This window comes from Eleutherodactylus coqui, chromosome 8 (assembly GCF_035609145.1).
Source record: "Eleutherodactylus coqui strain aEleCoq1 chromosome 8, aEleCoq1.hap1, whole genome shotgun sequence".
Classification (NCBI taxonomy): domain Eukaryota; kingdom Metazoa; phylum Chordata; class Amphibia; order Anura; family Eleutherodactylidae; genus Eleutherodactylus; species Eleutherodactylus coqui.
In genome coordinates, this window is record NC_089844.1 from 69,777,475 (window position 1) to 69,799,067 (window position 21,593).

General features: G+C 40.0%; 1 protein-coding gene across 1 annotated transcript in view; it reads left to right on the forward strand.

The window, feature by feature from the left end:
- Positions 1–21,593, forward strand: part of PDE11A (phosphodiesterase 11A) — a 472,505-nt gene that overhangs the window by 444,756 nt on the left and 6,156 nt on the right. The window contains exon 19 of the mRNA XM_066575784.1: positions 2,273–2,356. Coding sequence (XP_066431881.1) covers positions 2,273–2,356 — 84 coding nt within the window. The remainder of the gene's footprint in view (positions 1–2,272; positions 2,357–21,593) is intronic.

Genomic DNA, 21,593 nt, shown 5'->3' on the forward strand with positions numbered 1-21,593 from the left:
TCTTTTTTGAAGAGTTCGGAGTTTCATTATGCTTTTGCAGAGCTCCGGTGTCCTATTTGCCTTCACATATAAATAGCAGAACTTCCCATGGCCACTGCTAAGGAGACATGTCCATATTCATAGACAAGAAAAAGAGCAGCTTACAAGTCTCCTATTCATATCTATAGGGACTGTCTGCTGATCAGTCCTCTTTTATGGCCAACAAAACTCTACTGCTTATGTGGGAGATTACAGAATCTATTAAAATCTAAAATAATATAATCGTTGGATCTACGCTTTGTCTTTGACTATTTTTAACCACTAACTTGACATAAATAGTTCAAACGTGTCAGTGCTGTGATGTACCAAATCTAGTTTCAATGAGCAAATGTAGAAAGTTGCTGTGGCTTGGCAGTGTGACTAAAGGTACTCTACATTTTTCCTGAAGACTTTACTTGAGGACCTTTCAGGGCAAGGACAAAATAATCTTTGGTTCACTTTGACATATCCTGAATCATGACCATGACTAGAATTGACAGGACTAGATACAAGTCAACTTTTAAAAGTTTGGTTCAGCTGGGTTGCCGAATCTTGGAAAAAAGTTTGATTTGGTCCAAATGACCTACAAACAAACTAGAACTTTACCAATACTCCTAAAATAACAATCTTGGTGTGGTGGGGTCTTCTCCTGTGGCTCAGTAGTTAGTACTGTTGCCTTGCAGTGCTGGGGTCCTAAGTTCAAATCTGACATCTACATGGAGTTTGTATGTTCTCCCTGTGCTTCATAATAATCAGCTTTATAGATACAGCACATGGATATTTTACACAGTGCTTTACATCACTTGAAATTTTCTGTCCCCATTGGTCTTCACAAACACAAAATCCATGCAGATGTTACCCTTGGTCAGATTTGAACCCAATACTGAAAGGCAACCGTACTAACCACTGAGCCATTCCTCCTCATCTACTTTCTCTTCCCCCTCCTACTCATTTTCTCGCTCTCCCCCTAAACTTTTACCAAAGTTTGACCTAAATCAGGACTGAACTTGTTTAGTTCACTCAACAGTAGACAGGACCATACAGCCCAACTTAAAAATATATATATATATTTTTTTTTAGATTCTGAACCATTATGGGGGGTTTTCAACCCCACATGGAGAGATGACATTATATATACTATACATTGCATGTGACTTCACTAACTAGTTAAATTGAGGGGAATCCAGAAATTGTGCTTTCTTGATGGACCTCTACTACAGATGAATACATGCATGGTCCTTATGGTGGTAGGTTTTACTGTCAGCTGATAAAGGTCTTTCTCAGGAGTCATCTTGAGATTAAATAAAAGGTATATATTGGTAGCAAATACTCTTTAATGGGCAGATCACAATTTACTATGACAATCAGGTTCTGACTTGGCATAAGATATGTAAATGTCCCCTACACAGCATTGCTTACTATTGCTATTGGATTAATCCAAAAATTACACAGTGAATGTCCACTTTTTAGCACCTATAGCAGTCACAGCTCTGGTTTTCTGATATGGAGCTCCACATTCCCCTAACAGTCAGAGTGAACTATGGGTTTTCCACAACCGCTGCTAGGTGGAGCTTGGATGCTTTTTTATTATTGAGTTCAATGTGCAGTACTGTGCAAAAGATCTAGGCAGTTGTGGAAAAATGCTGCAACGTAAGAATGCTTTCAAAAATAGATGTGTTCATAGCATATTTTTGGGCAATTAACAAAATGCAAAGTGAATGAACACCATATGTCTTCAAAACAGTATCAATTCCTCTAGGTAGACTTGCTCACAGTTTTTGAAGAAACTCGGCAGGTAGGTTGTTTCAACCATCTTGGAGAACTAACCACAGATCATCTGTCGAGGTTGGCTTGCTCAAATCCTTCTGTCTCTTCATGAAGTCTCAGACTAGATGATGTTGAGGTCAGGACTCTGTGGAAGCCATATTATCACTTCCAGGACTCCTTGTTCTTCTTTACACTGAAGATAGGTCTTAATGACACTGGCTGTGTTTTTATGGTCGTTGTTCTGCTGCAGAATAAATTTGGAGCCAATGAGACGCCTCCCTGTTGGCATTGCATGATGGATAAGTATCTGTTAATTGACAGTAATAAACAAGTAACACTTCTATTTTTGAAAGCATTCTTACTCTGCAGCATTATTTCCACGCCTGCCTAAAACTTCTGCACAATACCGTATGAACACTATGCAGTAAACCTATAAAACGCTTTTATGTCTGCCTTTCTATTGCTGATTGTCTTTTTTTTATCTCAGGCCATTTTTGACCGTAACAGAAAAGATGAGCTTCCTCGATTGCAATTAGAATGGATTGACAATATTTGTTTGCCTTTGTATGAGGTAAGTTAATAATATACTGTGGAGTACTGTGTCATAAAAAGAAGGCATGTATAAAGATTATGATGTCTCAAATAACTAATTAAATAAATTACTATTATTGCAATCAATTTTTACTAATGTGGGAGGGACGGGGATTTATGGCAGGAATCTGGTGTAAATCAGTCACACGTTTTGACACAAGCTATAGTTGTGCATAAAAAGGGTCAATACACTCCCACATGTCAATCACTTATTGCACACTATTATATATAACACAACATCCATTTAAAACAAATCTAATTATGGGAGGCTGCGTTCACACTAAAGTTTTTTTATTGGCAGATCCTGTTTTACAAAAACACGGAGGGGAAATTAATAAAAACGGATTGTATTCCATTTTTTTTCAGTCTCCCATTGACTAAAATGTCCCAGTGTAGAAAAGGGAACAGAGATGGAAAATTTACAAAAACAGGTTAAGAACTAAGTGATTGATAGGTGGGATTTTATTAACCCTTAATGTGTAGAAGTCATTACGATCATAAGGCCAGGATGAAGTGTGAGTGAGCATGAAACAGCCGTCACCTTGTGGGATTCACAATTCTTGACTTTCAAGCCTGTATATTTTAATGAATGGTAATGAAGCTACTAAGTAGTGAGTGCCACAAATTTTCTTTTTTTGGATGGCTCTTAGATGATCTAAGCTTGATGCAGAGCATCACCAAATGGGTTTCAAGGGTTCCACAAAAAGATATACATCTGAGAATTTTTGAGTCAGCAGTGCTGATTCTTCTATCTTCATGACAATGATAATATATATTAGTGGGCTCTAGATGCCATTCTGAGTCTTAAGTCATAAAGGGACAGCAAATGTTCCAGATATATGTCCTGATATAACCCCTCCCCTCATTATAATGACCATACCTTCATAGCCAACCTGAGTTATAACCTCCAGACGAATGCCCAGTGTTAGTGACACCTATGTTGCCCCCGAAATACCCTACTGTTCCCACACTAGGGTCACATAGTGTAGGCAGTATAGAACAGGATATTGTGTTTGCCACATGAAGTCATATGACTTCTATTCTATGTTTAGGTACAGACAATTATATCTAATGTAATGTACATATTACAATAGAAAATAGTACAGTTGCACTCAAAATTATTCGACCTTCATTGCAAATTAGGTTTATATGACAAATTTAAAAACTGTCAGCTGTTTGCAAAAAAAAACCAAAAAGTGAATTAAAACAGCAGCACTTTAAATAACTCAACACAACTAATATGACAAGTGTTTTCTTTAAATTCAACACAAATACAAATTTTAATGCTTACTGTAGTCTACAAATTATTCAACCTCCTGAATAAAATCTTGCATATTAGCACACATTTGCAAATTGGGTGTGGCCTCAAACACACCTGATGCAACCAATCAAGGACTTCATTAGTTGCTTCAGGTGTGTTTGAGAAAAAAAACACATCAAATACAGAGACTGGCTAGGGCTTCATTGACTGTGACATTTGATTGCATATTATAAATATGACTATATCAGCAGAGTGATCCAAAACATTAAGAGAAGAGATTGCCCTGCACACAAAAGGGAAAAAAAGCTACAAAAAAATAGCAAAGGTACTGAATGTTCCTAGAGATAAAAGCTGTAAGAATGGCTATACTATCTGGATTGGGGAGAAAAAGGAAGTTATCACTAGCCGCATCAGATGTCTGAAGAGGCAAGTGGTCATAAACCTGCAAAAGACCTGCAGCAAGATTTGGTGGCAACAGGCACTTAGGTTTCCTCAGTAAAAGGCATACTAAATGATAAAGGTCTTTTATGTCTGAACTCCAAGACATACACGTCTACTGATCAAAAAGCACAAGAAATGTCAGCTCCATTATGCTCAAATACATATAAATAAGCCACAGAAGTTCTGGGATTCTTTTCTGTCAGGTGATGTAATAAAACTGGAACTTTTTGGGTCTCTGGATCGTGGATATGTCTAGAGGAGTAAGAATTAAGCATACACTGAAAAGAACACTTTACCTACAGTGAACCATAGTAGTAGCTCTGTGATGCTTTAGGACTGCTTTGCTTCCTCTGGTACTAAAAACCTGCAGCATGTGGAGGGCTAGATGGATTCAATTAAGTATCGTGAAATCCTAGGTGATAACCTCATGCCTTCTGCAAGGAAGCTGAAGCTTAGGCATCATTCTTCAAACAGAACAGTCATCCCAAGCATACCTCAAAGTCCACCAAGGCTTGGTTTCGGAAGTAGTTCTAGCAGATTTTGTAGTGGCTATCACAGTTGCATGACTTCAACCCCATAGGAAATCTCTGGTGGGATTTGAAGAAGACAGTTGTAGTATGCAAAGCCAATAAAAATATTAGTGAAGTGGAGGCCATTGCCTATGAGGTATAAGCTAAGATTCCTCAGGAACGCTGTCAGCAGCTGATGTCTGGCTATGCATCACATTTGCAGTGGGTCATAACAGCAAAAAGATAATCTAAGTACTAAAGATGCTTGTCATGAAGTGGTTAAATAATTTTGATATTGCAATAGTCTTTTTAAAACGGCATTTTGTATTGAATTAGGAGACACATAATTTTAGAATCCTAGAAAGGTAGAGTTGGAAGCAACCTCCAGGGTCATCGGGTCCAACCACCTGCTCAATGCATGATCACTAAATCATTCTAGACATATGTCTGTCCAGCCTTTGTTTGAAGGCCTCCATTAAAGGAGAACTCACCACTTCCGGTGGCAACTGGTCAATTAATTGATCACCCTCACTGTTTCACTGTTAGGAAGTTTTTTCTACTATTTAATCTGTGTCTCCTCCCTTTCAGTTTCATCCCATTGCTTCTAGTCTTTCCTTGTGCAGATGAGAAAAGGGCTGATCCCTCTGGACTGTGACAACCCTTCAGATATTTGTAGACAGCTATTAAGTCTCCTCTCAGCCTTCTTTTTTGCAAGCTAAACATTCCCAGATCCTTTAACCATTAATCATAGAACATGATTTGCAGACCGCTCACCATCATGTTAGCTCTTCTCTGAACTTGTTGCATTTTGTCTGTCTTTTTTCAAGTGGGGTGCCCAGAACTGGACACAATATTCCAGATGAGGTCTGACTAAGGAAGGGTAGAGGAGAATAATTACCTCACGTGATTATGCTTCTCTTAATACATCCCAGAATTGTGTTTTGCCACATCACACTGTTAACATGTTCAATCTGTTGTGTATTAGTATACCAAAGTCTTTTTCACATGTGCTGCTGCTTAGCCCAACTCCTTCCATTCTGTATGTACTTTTTTCATTTTTCTTGCCCAAATGTAGGACTTTGCATTACTCCTTGCTAAATACCATTCTGTTAGTCGCCGCCCACTGTTCAAGCTTGTCTAGATCTTTTCGAATCCCCTCTCTTCCTTAGTGTTAGCTATCCCTTCCTGATCAACCCTCTCGGTGATTCTGTCATAAAAGGAAATTAAATTCGTCTGGCATGACGTGTTTGTTACAAACCCATGCTAGCTCTACTTAATTACTCCATTCTCATTCAAGCACTCACATAGATGCTGTTTAATAATTTGTTCAAAAATCTTTCCAGGTATAGAAGTCAGGCTCACAGGGCTGTAGTTTCCTGCATCCCTTCTTTTCCCTTTTTTAAAGATGGGGACAATTTTTGCCCTTTTCCAATCTTCTAGGACTTCTCTTGTTCTCCAGGAATTTTCAAAGATTGCAGTGAGTGATTTATCAATTTAAGCAGCGAGTTGAGCTACTTAAATTGTTCTTGTTTGTTTTGATTTTTGCAAACCGCTCACAGTTTGTAAACTTGGCAAATAAATCTAACTTCCAATAGTTGAATTATTTTGATTGCAACTGTATATTGTGCCCTCTGACCTAGCAGTCATAAATAGTACTTTTTCAAAAATGATTTACAACTTGAATAAATGAAGATGTGTAAAGTGAATATTTGCATTCAGCATCTTCAGAATTGAAATCATTAAACCTTGTGTCCTCCATCTTGACAAGAACCGTAAGGGCTCATTTACAAGCCATATGCACATATGCCATTGACGCCAAGTATTTGGAAATATTCTACCCTAGACGCATGCCACAAATGATTTTGTCTGATTTTGTATGGATATAGGTTCATACACCTCTATGGAAACCTTTACAGCTTTATAGATGCATAAGCAATTAGCTTTTTACAAAACTGTAAGATGACCAGACAGCATCCAATGGATGGATACATTTGGATGCTGAACCTATAGCAAGAACATAGCGCCAAACGTGATATGGGCTCACTCTTTCCAAGGGCTCCATATGCTGCATCTATTAGGCTGGGCTCACATGAACAGAAAGTACTATAACACCACCCAGACGCACGCTCTCTCTCTCATCCATACACATCAATCTTTCATCCATACACATCAATGGAACCCATCCACACAGAATCTGCAGTAAAATATAGCATGCTACGATATTCTTCTGCTTGCAGAATGCGTAGTTCTTACCGACAGGTGTGAGGGGAAACTACATGCCTTGCAATGCCTGCGTATTACTACAGATTGTCTGAAGAATCTGCGATTCAAATGCAGTCATGTGACACCTGCCATAGATAGATCATGTTGACAAAAGTATTGGGACCCACATAGAAGTGATGAAATTTGATTTTATTCAAATTTTCAATATGATTTTGGGCCACCTTTAGCCTCAATGACATGACTTCAGTAACCCTCTTAAGCATGCTTACCACTAAATTTCGATAGATGTATGGAAGGATTTGCCTGTGAAGAGAACTGCAAATAGTGATGCAGGGAATGATGGGTTTCTTGGGTGTGCATGGATATGGTGTTCTAGTTCATTCCAAAGATGCTCAGTGGGATTGAGATCCGGACTATGGGCTGGCCAATGAAGTTTGCAAATGGTCTGCTCCTTAAACCAAGCCTGAACACTGCGTGCCATATGACATGCTACCTGGTTATGTTGGTAAACACACTTGGGTAGGTAATGCCACATTGTCCAGAATGTGTCTGTACTCATTGGCATTGATGGTGGACTTCCCTATAACTAATGGTCCTAATCCTTCAGGCAGGAACACCCAGACAGCATACCACAACCTCCAATAAACTTCACTGTTGGGATGATGCAGTTGTGTAGAAACAATTCTCCAGGCAGCTGCAACACCTAAGTGCGGCCATCTACACAGAAGATGGTGCACCATGATTCATCTGTGCACAACACTTGCTTCCACTCATTTATAGTCCCCAAACGACGGTCCAAGCTCCATCACAGGCGCCTCTGTGCATTCACTGCTGTGATGGTGGGCTGCTGTGCAGCGAACATGTCCATAATAACCCTTAGCATGCAGTTCCCTATGGATGGTTCTGGTGCTAATGAATGTTCCAATGGCCTGTGAGACCTCATAAGCGAGTGTTTCGGCAGACGATGTGCGTGATGCCTTCACAGCTCGTAAAGACTTCGTTGTCCACTCTCTGTTAATTTACGAGGTCTCTTCAAATGTGGCTGCACTGCACACACACCTGATGCTTTCCAATTCTGAATAACATTGCTAACAGTCCAAAAGCGATGCAATGTCCCGTGCAGATTGGTTGCTCAAGTGCCATCCCACCACCATACCCTCTTGGAAGTCTGTCAACCCTACACCTTGTGACATCCGGATGGTTTCTGTACTGGCATATGCCTGTGCGATCCTCTCCTCTATATCTAATGCTCATACATCCAACTTGCATATCCCCTTAACCTGACAGCACAGGATTGGTGGGGGTCCTAATATTTTTGTCAACATAGTATAGAAAGATAGATAATGGGTATACTAAAATGAAAAATAATCATAACCTTCTATTAATTTCAGGGTGTCCAGTCCTCTATGGCAAAATACAATAGATTCACATTGAATATCAACTGCAAATGTATTGGAATGTCAGTCCATCACAATTAAACGTATCTTGTTTTTTATTTACATCCATTAGCTGCTTTCAGTAAATGTAGAAAATGTTTTTGCTGGTTGCTGAGAGGGCAGAACATAGGTCAGAGCATGTAGGAGATCACAAATGCCCACATTCTGAGATGAGGCAAGTCTGAGAGCAACAAAACTCTTCTCAGCCAACTCCTACTAGGATTTCCTAAGGGAATGTATTGATGTCAGCGACTCCTCTCTGCTGCAGTCCCTACACCATGCTGTGCAGCTATTAGCATGATGCTCAACTAAAGGGAAAACACAGCAGCAGACCTTGAAGTCAGTGTTGTTAATGCCTTCAGGGAAATTGGAAAGCTGATGTCACATTATCAAGCTGTGTCATTTCTCCTACATAAAGAGTGAGAGTTTTTGGTGCTTTTTTGTTACATAAAGTGTGTATTTGTTATACAGTACACAATGCTTCGTCTTATTTCCTCTCAGTGGACGCATTCTGTGACTTTTAATATTTTTCTTGTCTCGTATATATTATGTTTCAAAGGAGAATAATTGATTCTTTTGTATTACTTGTTAATCTTTGAAAATAACTTTTGCCATTTTTGGCAAAAATCGATTGCAGAATTTTATAATATATACACTGTTCTATCAAGACTAATTGGACACCTGAGCAAGAATCAAAAGGAGTATTTACTTACATATATTAATACTTAGTGGTGCTCCTTTGGCCCGAATGACATTGGATACTCTCCGTGGCATTCTTTCTATTAATGTCTGATACACTTCTGCTGGCATTTTCTCCATTCATTCTGCAAACGTGAGTTCTCTCAAAGAAGATGGATGCTAGTCATATTTCCTGAGTCAGCATTGTAGTTCGTCCCAAAGATGTTCAGTAGGCTTCAGGTCGGGACTCTGTACAAGACAGTGCAATTGGAGAGCAACCATATCTTTATACCAACATAAAATAATGTTGGATTTCTGGCAAGGCGCTTTATCTTGGAAACATTGCTGTCCATGCCCAGAGCATTGCCACATTATTGGCAGCACATCATTATCTGGAATGTCAGGATACTCCTCCATGCTTATGGTTCTTGCCATTATAAGCAACGGACCAAGATCATGCCACGTGAGACATCCCTAGACCATAAAAGAACCTCCACCATGCTTAACTGTTGACACAACACACTTAGGCAAAAGACGCTCCCCAGGCATCCTCCATACGCAGATACGTCCATGGGATTTGAAGATAGAGTAGTATAATTTGTCCCTCCATAGAACGTTACTCCATTGTTAAAGGGTTTTAGTCATTAAAAGAAAAATTATCTAAACTTACCTATCCCTTCCCTGTCTGTCTCCTTATCACATCTTCTCCTGGTTAAGCTTCTCCAGTGCCCCAGGTCAGCTCACTGCAGCCTGGGCCCAGCTTGTTATGAAGGCTGCTCATCACAAACTCCTTCCTGCTGGGTCAGTGAAGGTCACATCCCTGTTCTGTAGCTTCACTGCCTAGGAAGGAATTGTAATCTATTTCAGAGACAGCTCACATGAGCAATCTCTGAAGAAGATAGGCAGTCCCCCTGCTGGCCTGTGAGCTGTGACATAACGTACATTGGCAGACTGCCAACCTAATGTTCGTAACCTCACAGGAAGGAGAAGAATCAGGCAGCTGGAGCTGAAGTGAGACCCCGGACTGCAGGAGACAGGAGAAGATAAGGGAGGTGTAGATCTGGTAAGTAGACTGATGGGGGAGGAATAGATAAGTAGAGCATTTTTAGAACCCCTTTAAACTCTCCAATGATGATGCTCCTTGCATCACTGTAGACGAGTCAATGCATTGCACTTCATGATGGAAGGCTTGTGTGCATCGGCGTAACCCATATATATCCAATAGCGTGCATTTCCCGTCACAAACTATGTCTGACACCTCCAAGGGTCCGCATCTTATGTAGCATGGTTTAGGACACGTGACATGCTAATAATGCACGATCCATTCTACTGATAGGGGGGTCTAAATACTTTTGATAGGCTAGTGTATGTTTTCATCCCTTTGCAGTGTGTGATCATAGCACTTTCACCTACAGATTGTGTGATAATAACAATCACAGCATGAAATGATGATAGCAGAAAACTGAAAGATGGGCACATTTACACTGAACAATTAACGCTTAAAAGATGGCTTTTGAGCGAATTTTGAGTGATAATCGTTGTGTCTAAATAGGCCTTAAGTCACAAGGTCTGCCTTCAAGTCATCACCCTCTCATCACCACTAACCGTTGGCTGTGACTTAACATTTTTTATAAACATCGCAAAAACAGAACATTGATGAAAATTATTTTGTAACATGCCTCAAAGGGAGAGTTAGGCCTCCTGTCCACGGGCGTGATTTCGCCGGCGGTAAACCGCCGGTGAATCACGCCGTCTGAAGCTTTCCGTAGCATTGCTATGGAAAGCACCGGCCCCCTGTCCATGAGCGGAGAATCAAAAGTATGGCTATAAAGGGTGAACTTGGGCCAAGAGCCCACATGCAACATATGGTGACAGCACTACTATAAATGACAGGTGGCAGTCTGTTACATACAATATCTTGTATCAGTTTTCAAAAAGTTCCGTCTACGCCTCTGGACCATGTCGCTTTCTAAACCCATCCCATTAGAAGTCTCCTTCCATCATGGGCAGAAATGTATCTTTCATAAAGAAAACAATACTTTCCTTGCAAACAAGAAACATTCTGACACCTTTACTGACTGCGCTCATATGCATTAATATAGTCCCGGAATGTCTTGTTGACTCCACTACTTTATAAACTCATACATATTACAGCGTTTCTCCACCTTCCAATATATAGCATACAAATAAATATAGAAATTGCATTGAAAAATGATGGAACTCGGGCGACATCAGCTATGTGAAACGAGAGTAAATCTATTATTGGAGCGCCTGTGGTTTACTACACTCCCGAATAACACACCTTTCACATGAATATAGTCCAGCGCCACAGGAAAAGCTGGATAGGATTTCTGCAATGAAAATGACACAAACGGAGGTGTCCACACAAGAGATAGAAAGAATAACAATTCAGACAAGTTAAGATGGAAAAGACAGCGAAGAAAACAGACTGAAAGACACATTGAAAAGATGATGAATGGAGGACTAGATCGCCTTTCTATTTTCAGGAAAGATAAATAGCGAAATATACTGCATCAGAAAGCAAGTAAAAACAATGATGGATGGAGCACTTCAGCTTCAAAGGAGACTTAAACATATTAGAATCCTGTGGCAATCCTGGATACGGCCAGGTAACGCAGGAGAGAGGCGCTCTGGATATGAGATTAATACCGCTGGAAAATATTCCTTAAGAGCTTTTACTAACAGAGGAGCGGGACATTGATTGCTGCTCAATATAAATGCTCCGTAGAATCGGTTTTGTCAGCTTGTATTTGAGGACATAATCCTTAAAATGTAAGATCGCTCGTGAAATGTAAATGCCGCTTCTTCAAACGTTATTTGGCAATTGCCTTTAGTCACATTAAACTAGAGCAAAAAAAACTGCAAAACCTTAACATCGAAGGAGTCTTCTAGGAAATAATGATGCAACATTAAAACGGTGCTTCCCAACCATGGGGCTGCAGCACCCTTGTGTGCCGGGGGAAGCTCCTAGAGGTGCCGCCGGAAAGGAGAGAGAGGTTTTACTCTAATTGCAACGGTGCCGCAACAGTTTTACCGAGAGGTCGCGCAACGACAAAAGGTTGGGAAACATTGCATTAAAGGGAGACTCTACTACAGCCGAAACTTGGGCACTGTGTTAGACTTAGTGCTGGGCCTGAGGGGCAGTGCTTGACACAGAAGTAAGCAGTAGTTTATGCCATAAATGTGTGATAGATTCAGGTTCCACCTCTGGGACCCATGTCTATGTCCAGAATGAGGCCCCCTGACCTTGAGGCCCCCTGACCTCATTTCGGCTTACCTTCTCATCCCCTGTTGGAAACTGCATAGCACAACTCGAGACGGTGTCTTTAAACTCCATTCACTTCCATTGGAGTTACTGAAACAGCGTAAAAGTCAGTTCAGCTGTTTCCATAATCCCAGCTACAGTTGGCTGCAGCATTAGGGCAGCTATTTCCATTTTAGCCGTGATTGATTTGAGATAGAAATACCATTTTAATACAGCTCAACTAAAGTGATAGCTCTCCAGACACCAACAAGTGACCAGGGAATGCTGACCTTGCCTTCTTAAGCATTCCAATCATGTTTACAGGTAGGTCATAGTTGCATTGGTTCTGGAGAGGAACAAATGGCAGCAAGGACATGTGTACTGGGATTAGATAGTTACTACTTAGAATTGCAGTTCAGGTACTGTAGTCCTGTATTCTATGAGACACCAAATCATCAGGAAAAGGAAAGTTGCAAGAAAGACTCAAGATCTGCAGCAGGGGTCAACATAGCATCAAAGCTGTCAACATTTAAGCTAGTCGTTAGCAACAAGGTTATAACTTGCTACAATCACATTTTTCATGGCTTCTTTCCATAATGGAAACCAGGATGCTGTAAACCAGATCAAAATGGAGCCTGATTGACTTCATTGATTTATAATAGGGTTCTATCAAAGTATCACTTATGTTGAGGACAAAATAGAGTTGCATGCAAAGTGATATAACTGCCAACGGAAGCAAATGAATGAGGTCATACAACAAGGGCATAAGGGGAACCAGAGAGTAAGAACAAGCACCCTAATGGTGTTTGGTATGGTATGGGCCAAAGAGAATGTCATTTAACTATGCAAGAACCACCAGCCACTCCAACAAGCCATGTCCACCAATCATCAAACACAGGTTGGCAGGGATCAACCCATGAGACTAATGGGTGGGCCCATTGCTAGTGATTCCTCCCTGATAGTATGTCACTGGCGATATGAAGTTGATGGAACCATTTTTTTTTTTACTCCTGTGCCTATGAGGAACTTTATTTTTGTTGTGCGGCAGGATATCTGAGTTTCAGCTGGCCCAGGTATGTGGGACTTGTTCTTGTATAAAAGGAAAGAGCCCTTCTAGCGGGAGCTAAGAAGAACTCAGAGTGTAGAGCTCCTGATTGGGTCTTCCACCCGCTGTTGATTCTGCGTTCAATGTGAGGAACGTTGGGGAGAACTCTACAAGCCTTGCCTGCTTGTAAATGCCAGGGATTATGCTATTATCCTGATGCCTTCAGTTCATGCTAGTATGAGCTGAAGGAGAAACAGCGATAAAGTGGATAATTTGTTGAGCAAGTACCATGTGATCTCAGTCTCTATCTTGTCCCTGAAATATGCCCGCGAGATATAACCCATGCAACCGGGCATTTTACCGATGACAGATGACTACTGACCACTCCAAGATAGCCTCTCACGAAACACAGCATCTGCAGAAGATACTGCTCAGCCTCCTATCCTCGGCTCATCTTCATTCTCCTCTTTATGACACTACTATTGGGCAGCAAATAAGTTCAGGACATGTTCATTTTTGATATGTCACCTTAACACATATGGAATCACATATCTGCTTCCGTCACTCATGCATGTGAAACTGCGATAATGACTAAACCGACTAAATCAGCTTGTTTGCACTAAGTGGTTGTCTGGCTACTGGACAACATTGCCTCTATAGTTCCAACTGTCCTAAAATAACAAAAAGAGCAGTACTTACCCCTTCTCTGCAATCCAGCTCTGTTCTCCCATTGTTGGCTGTGGAGAAGTCACAGGAAGTCACCTGACTGCTGCAGCCAATCAGAGGTTGCAGTGTCACCATTCTCAACTCCCAATATCATGGTGCCCAGGATGTGAGCATTTATGCCAGGAAAGCGGGTGCTGACTCTGTTTGGCTGCAGTGGCCAGATGGCTTCCTGTGACATCATCTTGACACCAAACACCAGGAGGATAGTGGGGCTACAGCACTGCGATCCTCACAGCAGAGAAAGGGTAAGTAGTACTCTTTTCATTACTTTAACATAGTTGGTGGTGTAGGGCAACATTGTCCAGTAAACGGACAATCCCTTTAAACCGCCATATGTCAAAGTGCTGATTGTTGGATCGCTTTTACAGATACTACATAGATCTATGGACTAATTTTGCATGAGATAGTTATTTTTTTCCCATTATGATCATATGCATTGTATTTTTAATGGCAGTTCAGTTACTTTTGTGACTGCAGCCACTTTTCTGTGCACATTCGCAAATAACACAACATATTTCTGCATGGCGACCCTTATACCCTAATCTCCATTGTAAAGTTTTATTCAATTCAACACTAGAAATGTCCATTCAATAATTAATTAGTGGTTTACAACATTTCCTTCACTGCCTCGCGTTTCATTGCAGAAGTTATAGCCCCTCTCATTCTGTATGCATAGCGCATCGACTGACTGCTTAAATCAAACTACTTTTATTGTGGAATAAAGTTCAGGAGGAGGCCAATACATTTCTGGGCACGACTTGTTAAAACAGCAGGACTGTGAATTAAAACACTGCAGATTCCTGCCTGGGACACGCACTATGGAAGTTTAATCTTTCCCTAATATATGGATGGAGTCCATCAGACCCTTGAGTGCCATGCAGACTAATTCATCAGCTGAGAAACGGCCGGTTTTGCAGATATGGAGGTATCGCTCCTTCCTCAATATAAATGTTCTGCTGAATGAGAATTTATCTACATATATTTCTATATATTATTTTTCAGAGTTTTATCTACATATGTGGACATGTGAGATGTCTACTCTACATTCCCTTATCATCTTGCAACGGTCCTTCTATAAATTCTACTAGTGTTATTTGTACCTAATATTTTCAGTGCTCTCCGATATTGAGTTTTAGTGACCAGAAATGTTTATCATCATGGTCCACAAATAGGATTTCAGATCTTGTCTAACACAATGTATTTGGAAAGTTCAGGTTTTTCCCCATCCTTCTGCACTGAAGACTCCATAAAGTGAAAACAGAATGTTAAAAATCTTTGTAAATGTTTTTAAAAATCAAAAACTAACATTTTGCATTGACTTAAGTGTTTACACCTTCCACTCAGTACTTAGTTGAAGCACCTTTGGCAGCGATTGCAGCCTCCAGTCTTATTGGGTATGATGCCACAAGCTTTGCACACCTGGGTTTGGGGATTTTTTGCTATTCTTCTCTACAGATCCTGTCAAGCTCTGTCAGGTTGGATGGTGACCATCTGTGGACAGACACTTTCAGATCTCTCCAAAGATGTTCGATTGAGTTCAAGTCATGGCTCTGGCTGGGCCACTCAAGGACAATCACCAAGTTGTCCCTAAGCCACTCCTATGTTGTCTAGGCTATGTGTTTATGGTCATTGTCATGTTGGAAGGCGAACCTTCAGCTCAGTCTGAGGTCCATTGTGCTCTGGATTAGGTTATCATTAAGAATATCTCTGTACTTTGCTTTATTCAGCTTTCCATCAACCCTGACCAGCTGCTGAAAATCACCCCCTGAATAATGATGCCACCACCATGCTTCACTGTAGGGATGGCATTGAGCTGGTGATGGGCAGTGCCTGGTTTATTTGGTCACATAGAACATTGAAGTGCCCCAATCATTAGTAATTATGTTATCTGCATTTCTCAATGTTTGTTACTGTATCCAATTAATTAGTTATAAAAGTGTGTATGTATTTTTCAAACTAGTCATAGTTTTCAGATTGCGGCACAAGGGATTCAAAACTGTAATCTGCAGAGGTACGAGTAAATGTAGGCTATGAAAAGCACTGAATGGAGCATCAACACTTCTGTACCAGAATGTTGAAATCCAGAACATGAGTTCTGGATTACAGGACAAACATTTGGGATCAACTATCCAAAATGTATTGTGTATATCTTCAACTTTTTAAAATCTTTATCAATTTCAGAATTTGGTTTTATCCTGTGAACCTCAAGATATAAATTCGTATACTTGGATCTACAAATGCAAATTATTTTCCTGGGAGACGGCTCTTTACACTTTTTTTTGAAGGGCTTCGGGTGTTCAGACCTCCCATTATTGTGTGTTTGTGAATAGTTAACTATTTACCTATGGAAGCTATTGTCTGTTTTTCTTGCGGATGGCGTCTTGTTTTGCTTTGCTGCTACTTGGTTAGCATTTATTTGCCATATCAACCAACAAGGCAAAAAATAAATATATTGTGCGGGTTGTAACAAAAAGTTAAATATATACACGCATGCATAGCACATATAGGCAGACACTGGAAATATCAAGAAGTAATTTCATTATTTCTCTCTCATAAGCTTGGGGAACTTTTCAGAGCCTATTCCAGAGGTAATTATCATTACTGTGGCTCTTTACACTGCTTCATAGTTTAATGATGATTTTGTTCTTTTTTGAAAGTTCAAGCAGAAAAATTGTTTCCATATTTCAGAAGAAAAATTGTGAAAAGTTGAGGAACATTTTGAAACCATATGAGATTCAGTGTGTTCTTTCCACATAACGCAGTTCTGTAGAGTACATTAACATTCGTAGCATGCGGATCAGAAGAAAAATAAAGCAACAGAAAACATATGAATCCATTCTGTATTTATGAGGAAATGTGTGTCTACCGGATCAATTATGTTTCCAACAGAACAATTCTAGTTATAGTCTTTAAAATGAATTGTCAAGCCTACAGCTGCTTTCACGCGAGTGCATCGTGGGTGCATTTTTTGTGCCCGTATTACATACAAGTGACCCGGTCCATCCATGGATCTACTGACCTGAAGTAACAGTCATATAGGAATCTATGATTCCTATATTAGATCTGTTAGGTCAGTAAATCTGTGGTTAGGGCAGCACACTTGCCCATAATACGCTTGTGTGAAAGTGGGCTTAAAGGAGTTGTACCAGAATCTCAAGCAATCCACTATACACACGATAAGGGATAGCTTGCTGATCGGTGGCGGTCTCACCACGGAGACCCCCACAGACCTGGAGGAAGGGGGTCTTGTGTCGCCCATCCTCTTTACTACATACTTACTGAATTCGCTGAGAAGGAGACTGAATGGGGCACTGGCCACGCCAGCGTGCTGTCTCTCCGTTCACTCTCAATGGGACTGTGGAGATAGCGGAGCGTCTAACGTTTTTAGTATTTTCGTCAGCCCCTTTTTAATAAAAGGAGCAACGGCTGTGCATGTTTGTCCAGTGCTCCATTTACTCTGACATCACTGTGGGGAGTTGAAGTGACAGGCAGAAGAGGACACCGGACCCACATTCTCTAGATCGGTGGTGCTCTCCGTGGTGAGATACTCATCGATCAGCATGTTATTTCCTATTCTGTGATCCTGGTACAACCCTTTTGATCTAAAACGGTTTTTCTGAAAACAAGCACATTTTTAAAAACTTCCTTAAAGTTCCCCCATTTTTAAAAATAACACATTTTGCTACATACAGTACTTATCGTATTTAATGCCTTGGTCCTTACCACTGTTCTCCACGTGTCACCACCTCTCCAATGTCCAGAAATTTTGACATGGATGATCTTCATATCTAAAGTCAAGTGACCCTGGTGACCAATTGTGGCCAGTAGAATTAATATATAAACAATCTTATAAATAAGGATATCATCTCTTCTATGATATCAAAGGCAAACATATTAAAGGATTTGAAATCTGGTATGGTAAGGGAAATATCTCAAAGCACAGTCACAGTTCGGTATAGGGAAGGTATAATGCTTACTTTATGACAAGACCTTTAAAATGTGTTGCAATTCTTTGAAATGATCGAAGATCTCTATTGTGAATGAATTAATTCATTATGTCCAATCTGCTTTGTTACAATGTAACCACGCACATAAGAGCTATACCAAAGTCCAGGATAGGATCCAGATTTGTGCTTTGCTCACAGTAGATTACCTAGAACTACTGTAGTCAGGACACTTGATCAGCCTTCGAATATAAACGTCTCAATCTATTCACTAACAGCAAAAAAATAAACTGTGATAAAATGAAGCACAAGAATATTTAATAGCATTTCCACAGAAAGAGTATTATGGTTTATTATATGACTTGTTGGCTGGGTGGAAACTTTCAATTTTTTTAGACTTGTCACGAATTAAGAAGATATATGAGAATTCATGACAGGTTGAATGACTCTTTAATTAATACTAAAGCTCCATCCAAGTGCAGGGCACCATCATAGTAAAATTATATGTATAGGACAACTCAACCCAATAAAACTAGCCAAATATGCCAAAGACGTCTGAACCGCACTTATGCTACCCAACACTGAGTCTTCCCAGTTGTAATGTGTGCCCAATCATTTATTATTGATGTAGTCAGTGAATAGAAAACGTTAGCAATAGTTGCAAGATGGCTTGTGAGTTTATTCTACACAGGAAATTATGGTTTTACCACTGTTTATGTACGACTTTCAGTTGCCCTGTAGCTACAGTACAATCTTCTTCCATTTGATAGTTTCCCGAGTGGTTTGAGGAGCTTGCAACAAAATCTGACTAGCCGTATCATTGCTGTTTCAATCACTGAAGTTCTTGTGGCTCAGTGGTTACCACTTGCGGTGCTGGGGTCCTAGGTTCAAATCTGACCTGTTCTCAATGGGCTTCATAAAGATCCCATTTATTTAGAGAACACATATTACATATTATGCAGCACTTTACATCACTTCATATTTTCCATTGCAGCTCACAATTTTGCATGAACTCCATGCAGATGGTGTCCTTTGTCAGATTTGAACCTAAGACCCCAGCACTGCAAAGCAGCAGTGCTAACCCCTGAGCCACCCGGCTTGTCCTTTTTCCTCCTCCTCCTCCTGATTTAATTTAACTAAATATGATACTAATCACAGACCTCATAAGCCTTTTAAAAGGTGAAGAAAGACCGGTAAATGCAGAGCTTATACTCTTCTATTACCAGCCACAATGCCCCCAGTATTTTCCAAAGTGCCTCCTGTGTCTGCCACAGTGACTTATCTGCTCTAAACCTCAACATGGCCCTTATCAGCCTCATTGTTCACAGTAGATGGTACAATCACTTAGGGTAGTTTTACGTGGGTACAGTCTCTACTCATCAACAAGCCCTGATCAACAATATAGCATGCCTATTGGAGCTTGTTACTGATGTTTGTATGTGGCATACCATCACAACATTGGGGACGAACGATCGGTAATACCCTCTTTCATTCCCATATGGATTGCATTTGTCGGCAGCACATCCCCCGTTTACATGAGATGTGCTACTGACGAACAAGCATTCTTTACCATATAAACGATCCTATCAGCTAACAAATGAGTGTTTGCAGATTTGCCTGCTGACCATGAACATGTTTACATGGGCTGATGATCAGGAACAAATATTCATACAAACACTTGCCCAATCAACAGCCCACGTAAAAGGGCCTTTATCTGCTTTTCTCTCCACCTCTTCTGCCACAAGCAGTAAGCTATATGTTTTCAACTTTCTGGGCAGATTTCAACAGCAGAATGTTTATTCAGCTGAAGCAATCTTCGAGTAGGACCGATGCTGTTGGAATCCTATTAGCCTAAACATGTTTTGGGGCTCAAATATTGCCAGTAGTGTTGAGTGAACCCAAACAGTTGAACTTTGGAACTTTTAGTAGAGTTAGAAATGAAACAAACCAAAAATTTTCAAAAGTTCACTCGTCACTAATTGTCAGGATATGCCATTACTTTCTGATCATGGGAATCTAATTGCCAAGATCTCCATTTAGCTCCAGATTTTTCCTGGACAGTGGAACTATCATCCGCCCACCGTGAAAGCAATTGGAATACAATTCCATTCTAAACCACCTCTACAGCCTTTTATTCTCGAGACTAGTGAGAGTCATGGAGTCTCACTCCTAACGGATCAGAAATTGATTACATACAATATCTTAAGGCCCATTTACACAGAGCGACGATCGCCCCACCAACTCACTTCTCCAAGACAAAGCAAGCCTTGCTTATTTCAATAGAAAAGACCAAATCAATAGGAAGATTTCCACATGTCCAATTCATTATACCTCTTGAGGTTAAATACTAGGTTGCCCCACCTGTACATATCAGATCTAAGGTCTACAGGGGATTGTAATGGCATACATAACTATAAATTTCCCTAAAACATATCTGAGTAATTTGTTGATTGAAACCTATGCAAACATCAAGAGAGTTCTATTCTGCTTAATAATACGGTTTACTGTGAAATGTTTCATATACTAGAAGAACAGCATTAATTTCCCATTGCTAGCAGCCTGCCTTATTATTGATTCAAGGCCAGTGCTCTGTCTAAATTGTAATGGGTCACTTAATTTTACCCCAGGCTAAAGGAAATTTTATGACACACATCCAACAGTTTTAAGTTAGCAAGGCATAACCATTACTAGACTAAGCGTTCAACGTTTCTGTCTGCCAAATACTGCAGGGTGGTCAATTCTTTAGTAAAGCATGCCAATGGTAACTGGCAAAGGAGGACAGAAATAAGGCACAGAATGCCATCGTATTAAAGTCTACAGATTAGCAATAAGGACACTTCCCCAAAAGTGTAATTTGCTAAGCAGCCTTTTTGTTCTATTACTTTTTTTAATAGAACGTCTCACAGCTCTTCCACCTTAAATTCACTTAATAGCGAGCAGCAAGGTTGTGAAGTCATGTAATGTAAATGTATAAAGTTGTGATTTTACTAATGGATCGTATGACGAATTGTACTGTAAAAATCTCTCAATACGATGACAATACATAAGGCACGCCATTAAAAAGACGAATGATACATCAATATGCGTGCCACTCAACAAATAGCAAAATGGAATGTAAAACCGTGGGCATAGAATGAGGTATTGGAGAAAGCCGATTGGACCAAACTCAAATAAACTTAAATGGCTTTAGAAGTAAACTCTAGGATTAATTGAGATCCCAGGCAGGTGCTAGAAACATAATTCAGTAAATGATCAAGAACATGCCAAGGAAGAGAAAAATGTGTTGCTTTTCAGATAATTTCCCAGAAGCTTCATAAAAGAAAATTGATTACCGAAATTTAATAAGTACAGCTGAGTTAGAGATGTAGTAATCAAATGAGTTTTTAATTAGATTTCAGGTACAAAAAAGGGGTCATTCTAATTTGTGTACTTGTTTAAAAAAAAACAGTTATCTGGTTGTACGTTCCTCTTCAAGGGGTTTCAATTGAATTGTTCAATTATAACAGGCTGGCTTGTAGGAAAATTATCATTTAAATGAAATGTTTTGACCTTGGGCAGTTGGGTTGTAGTTGTTGATGGTGGTCATGTTGGTCATATACACGTGTAGTTGGTTTACGTATTTTAGAGAGGCACTAAAAAAAAATTCTTATACAGTTTATTGGTGAAAATTGGTTTCTAGTTGTTCTAGT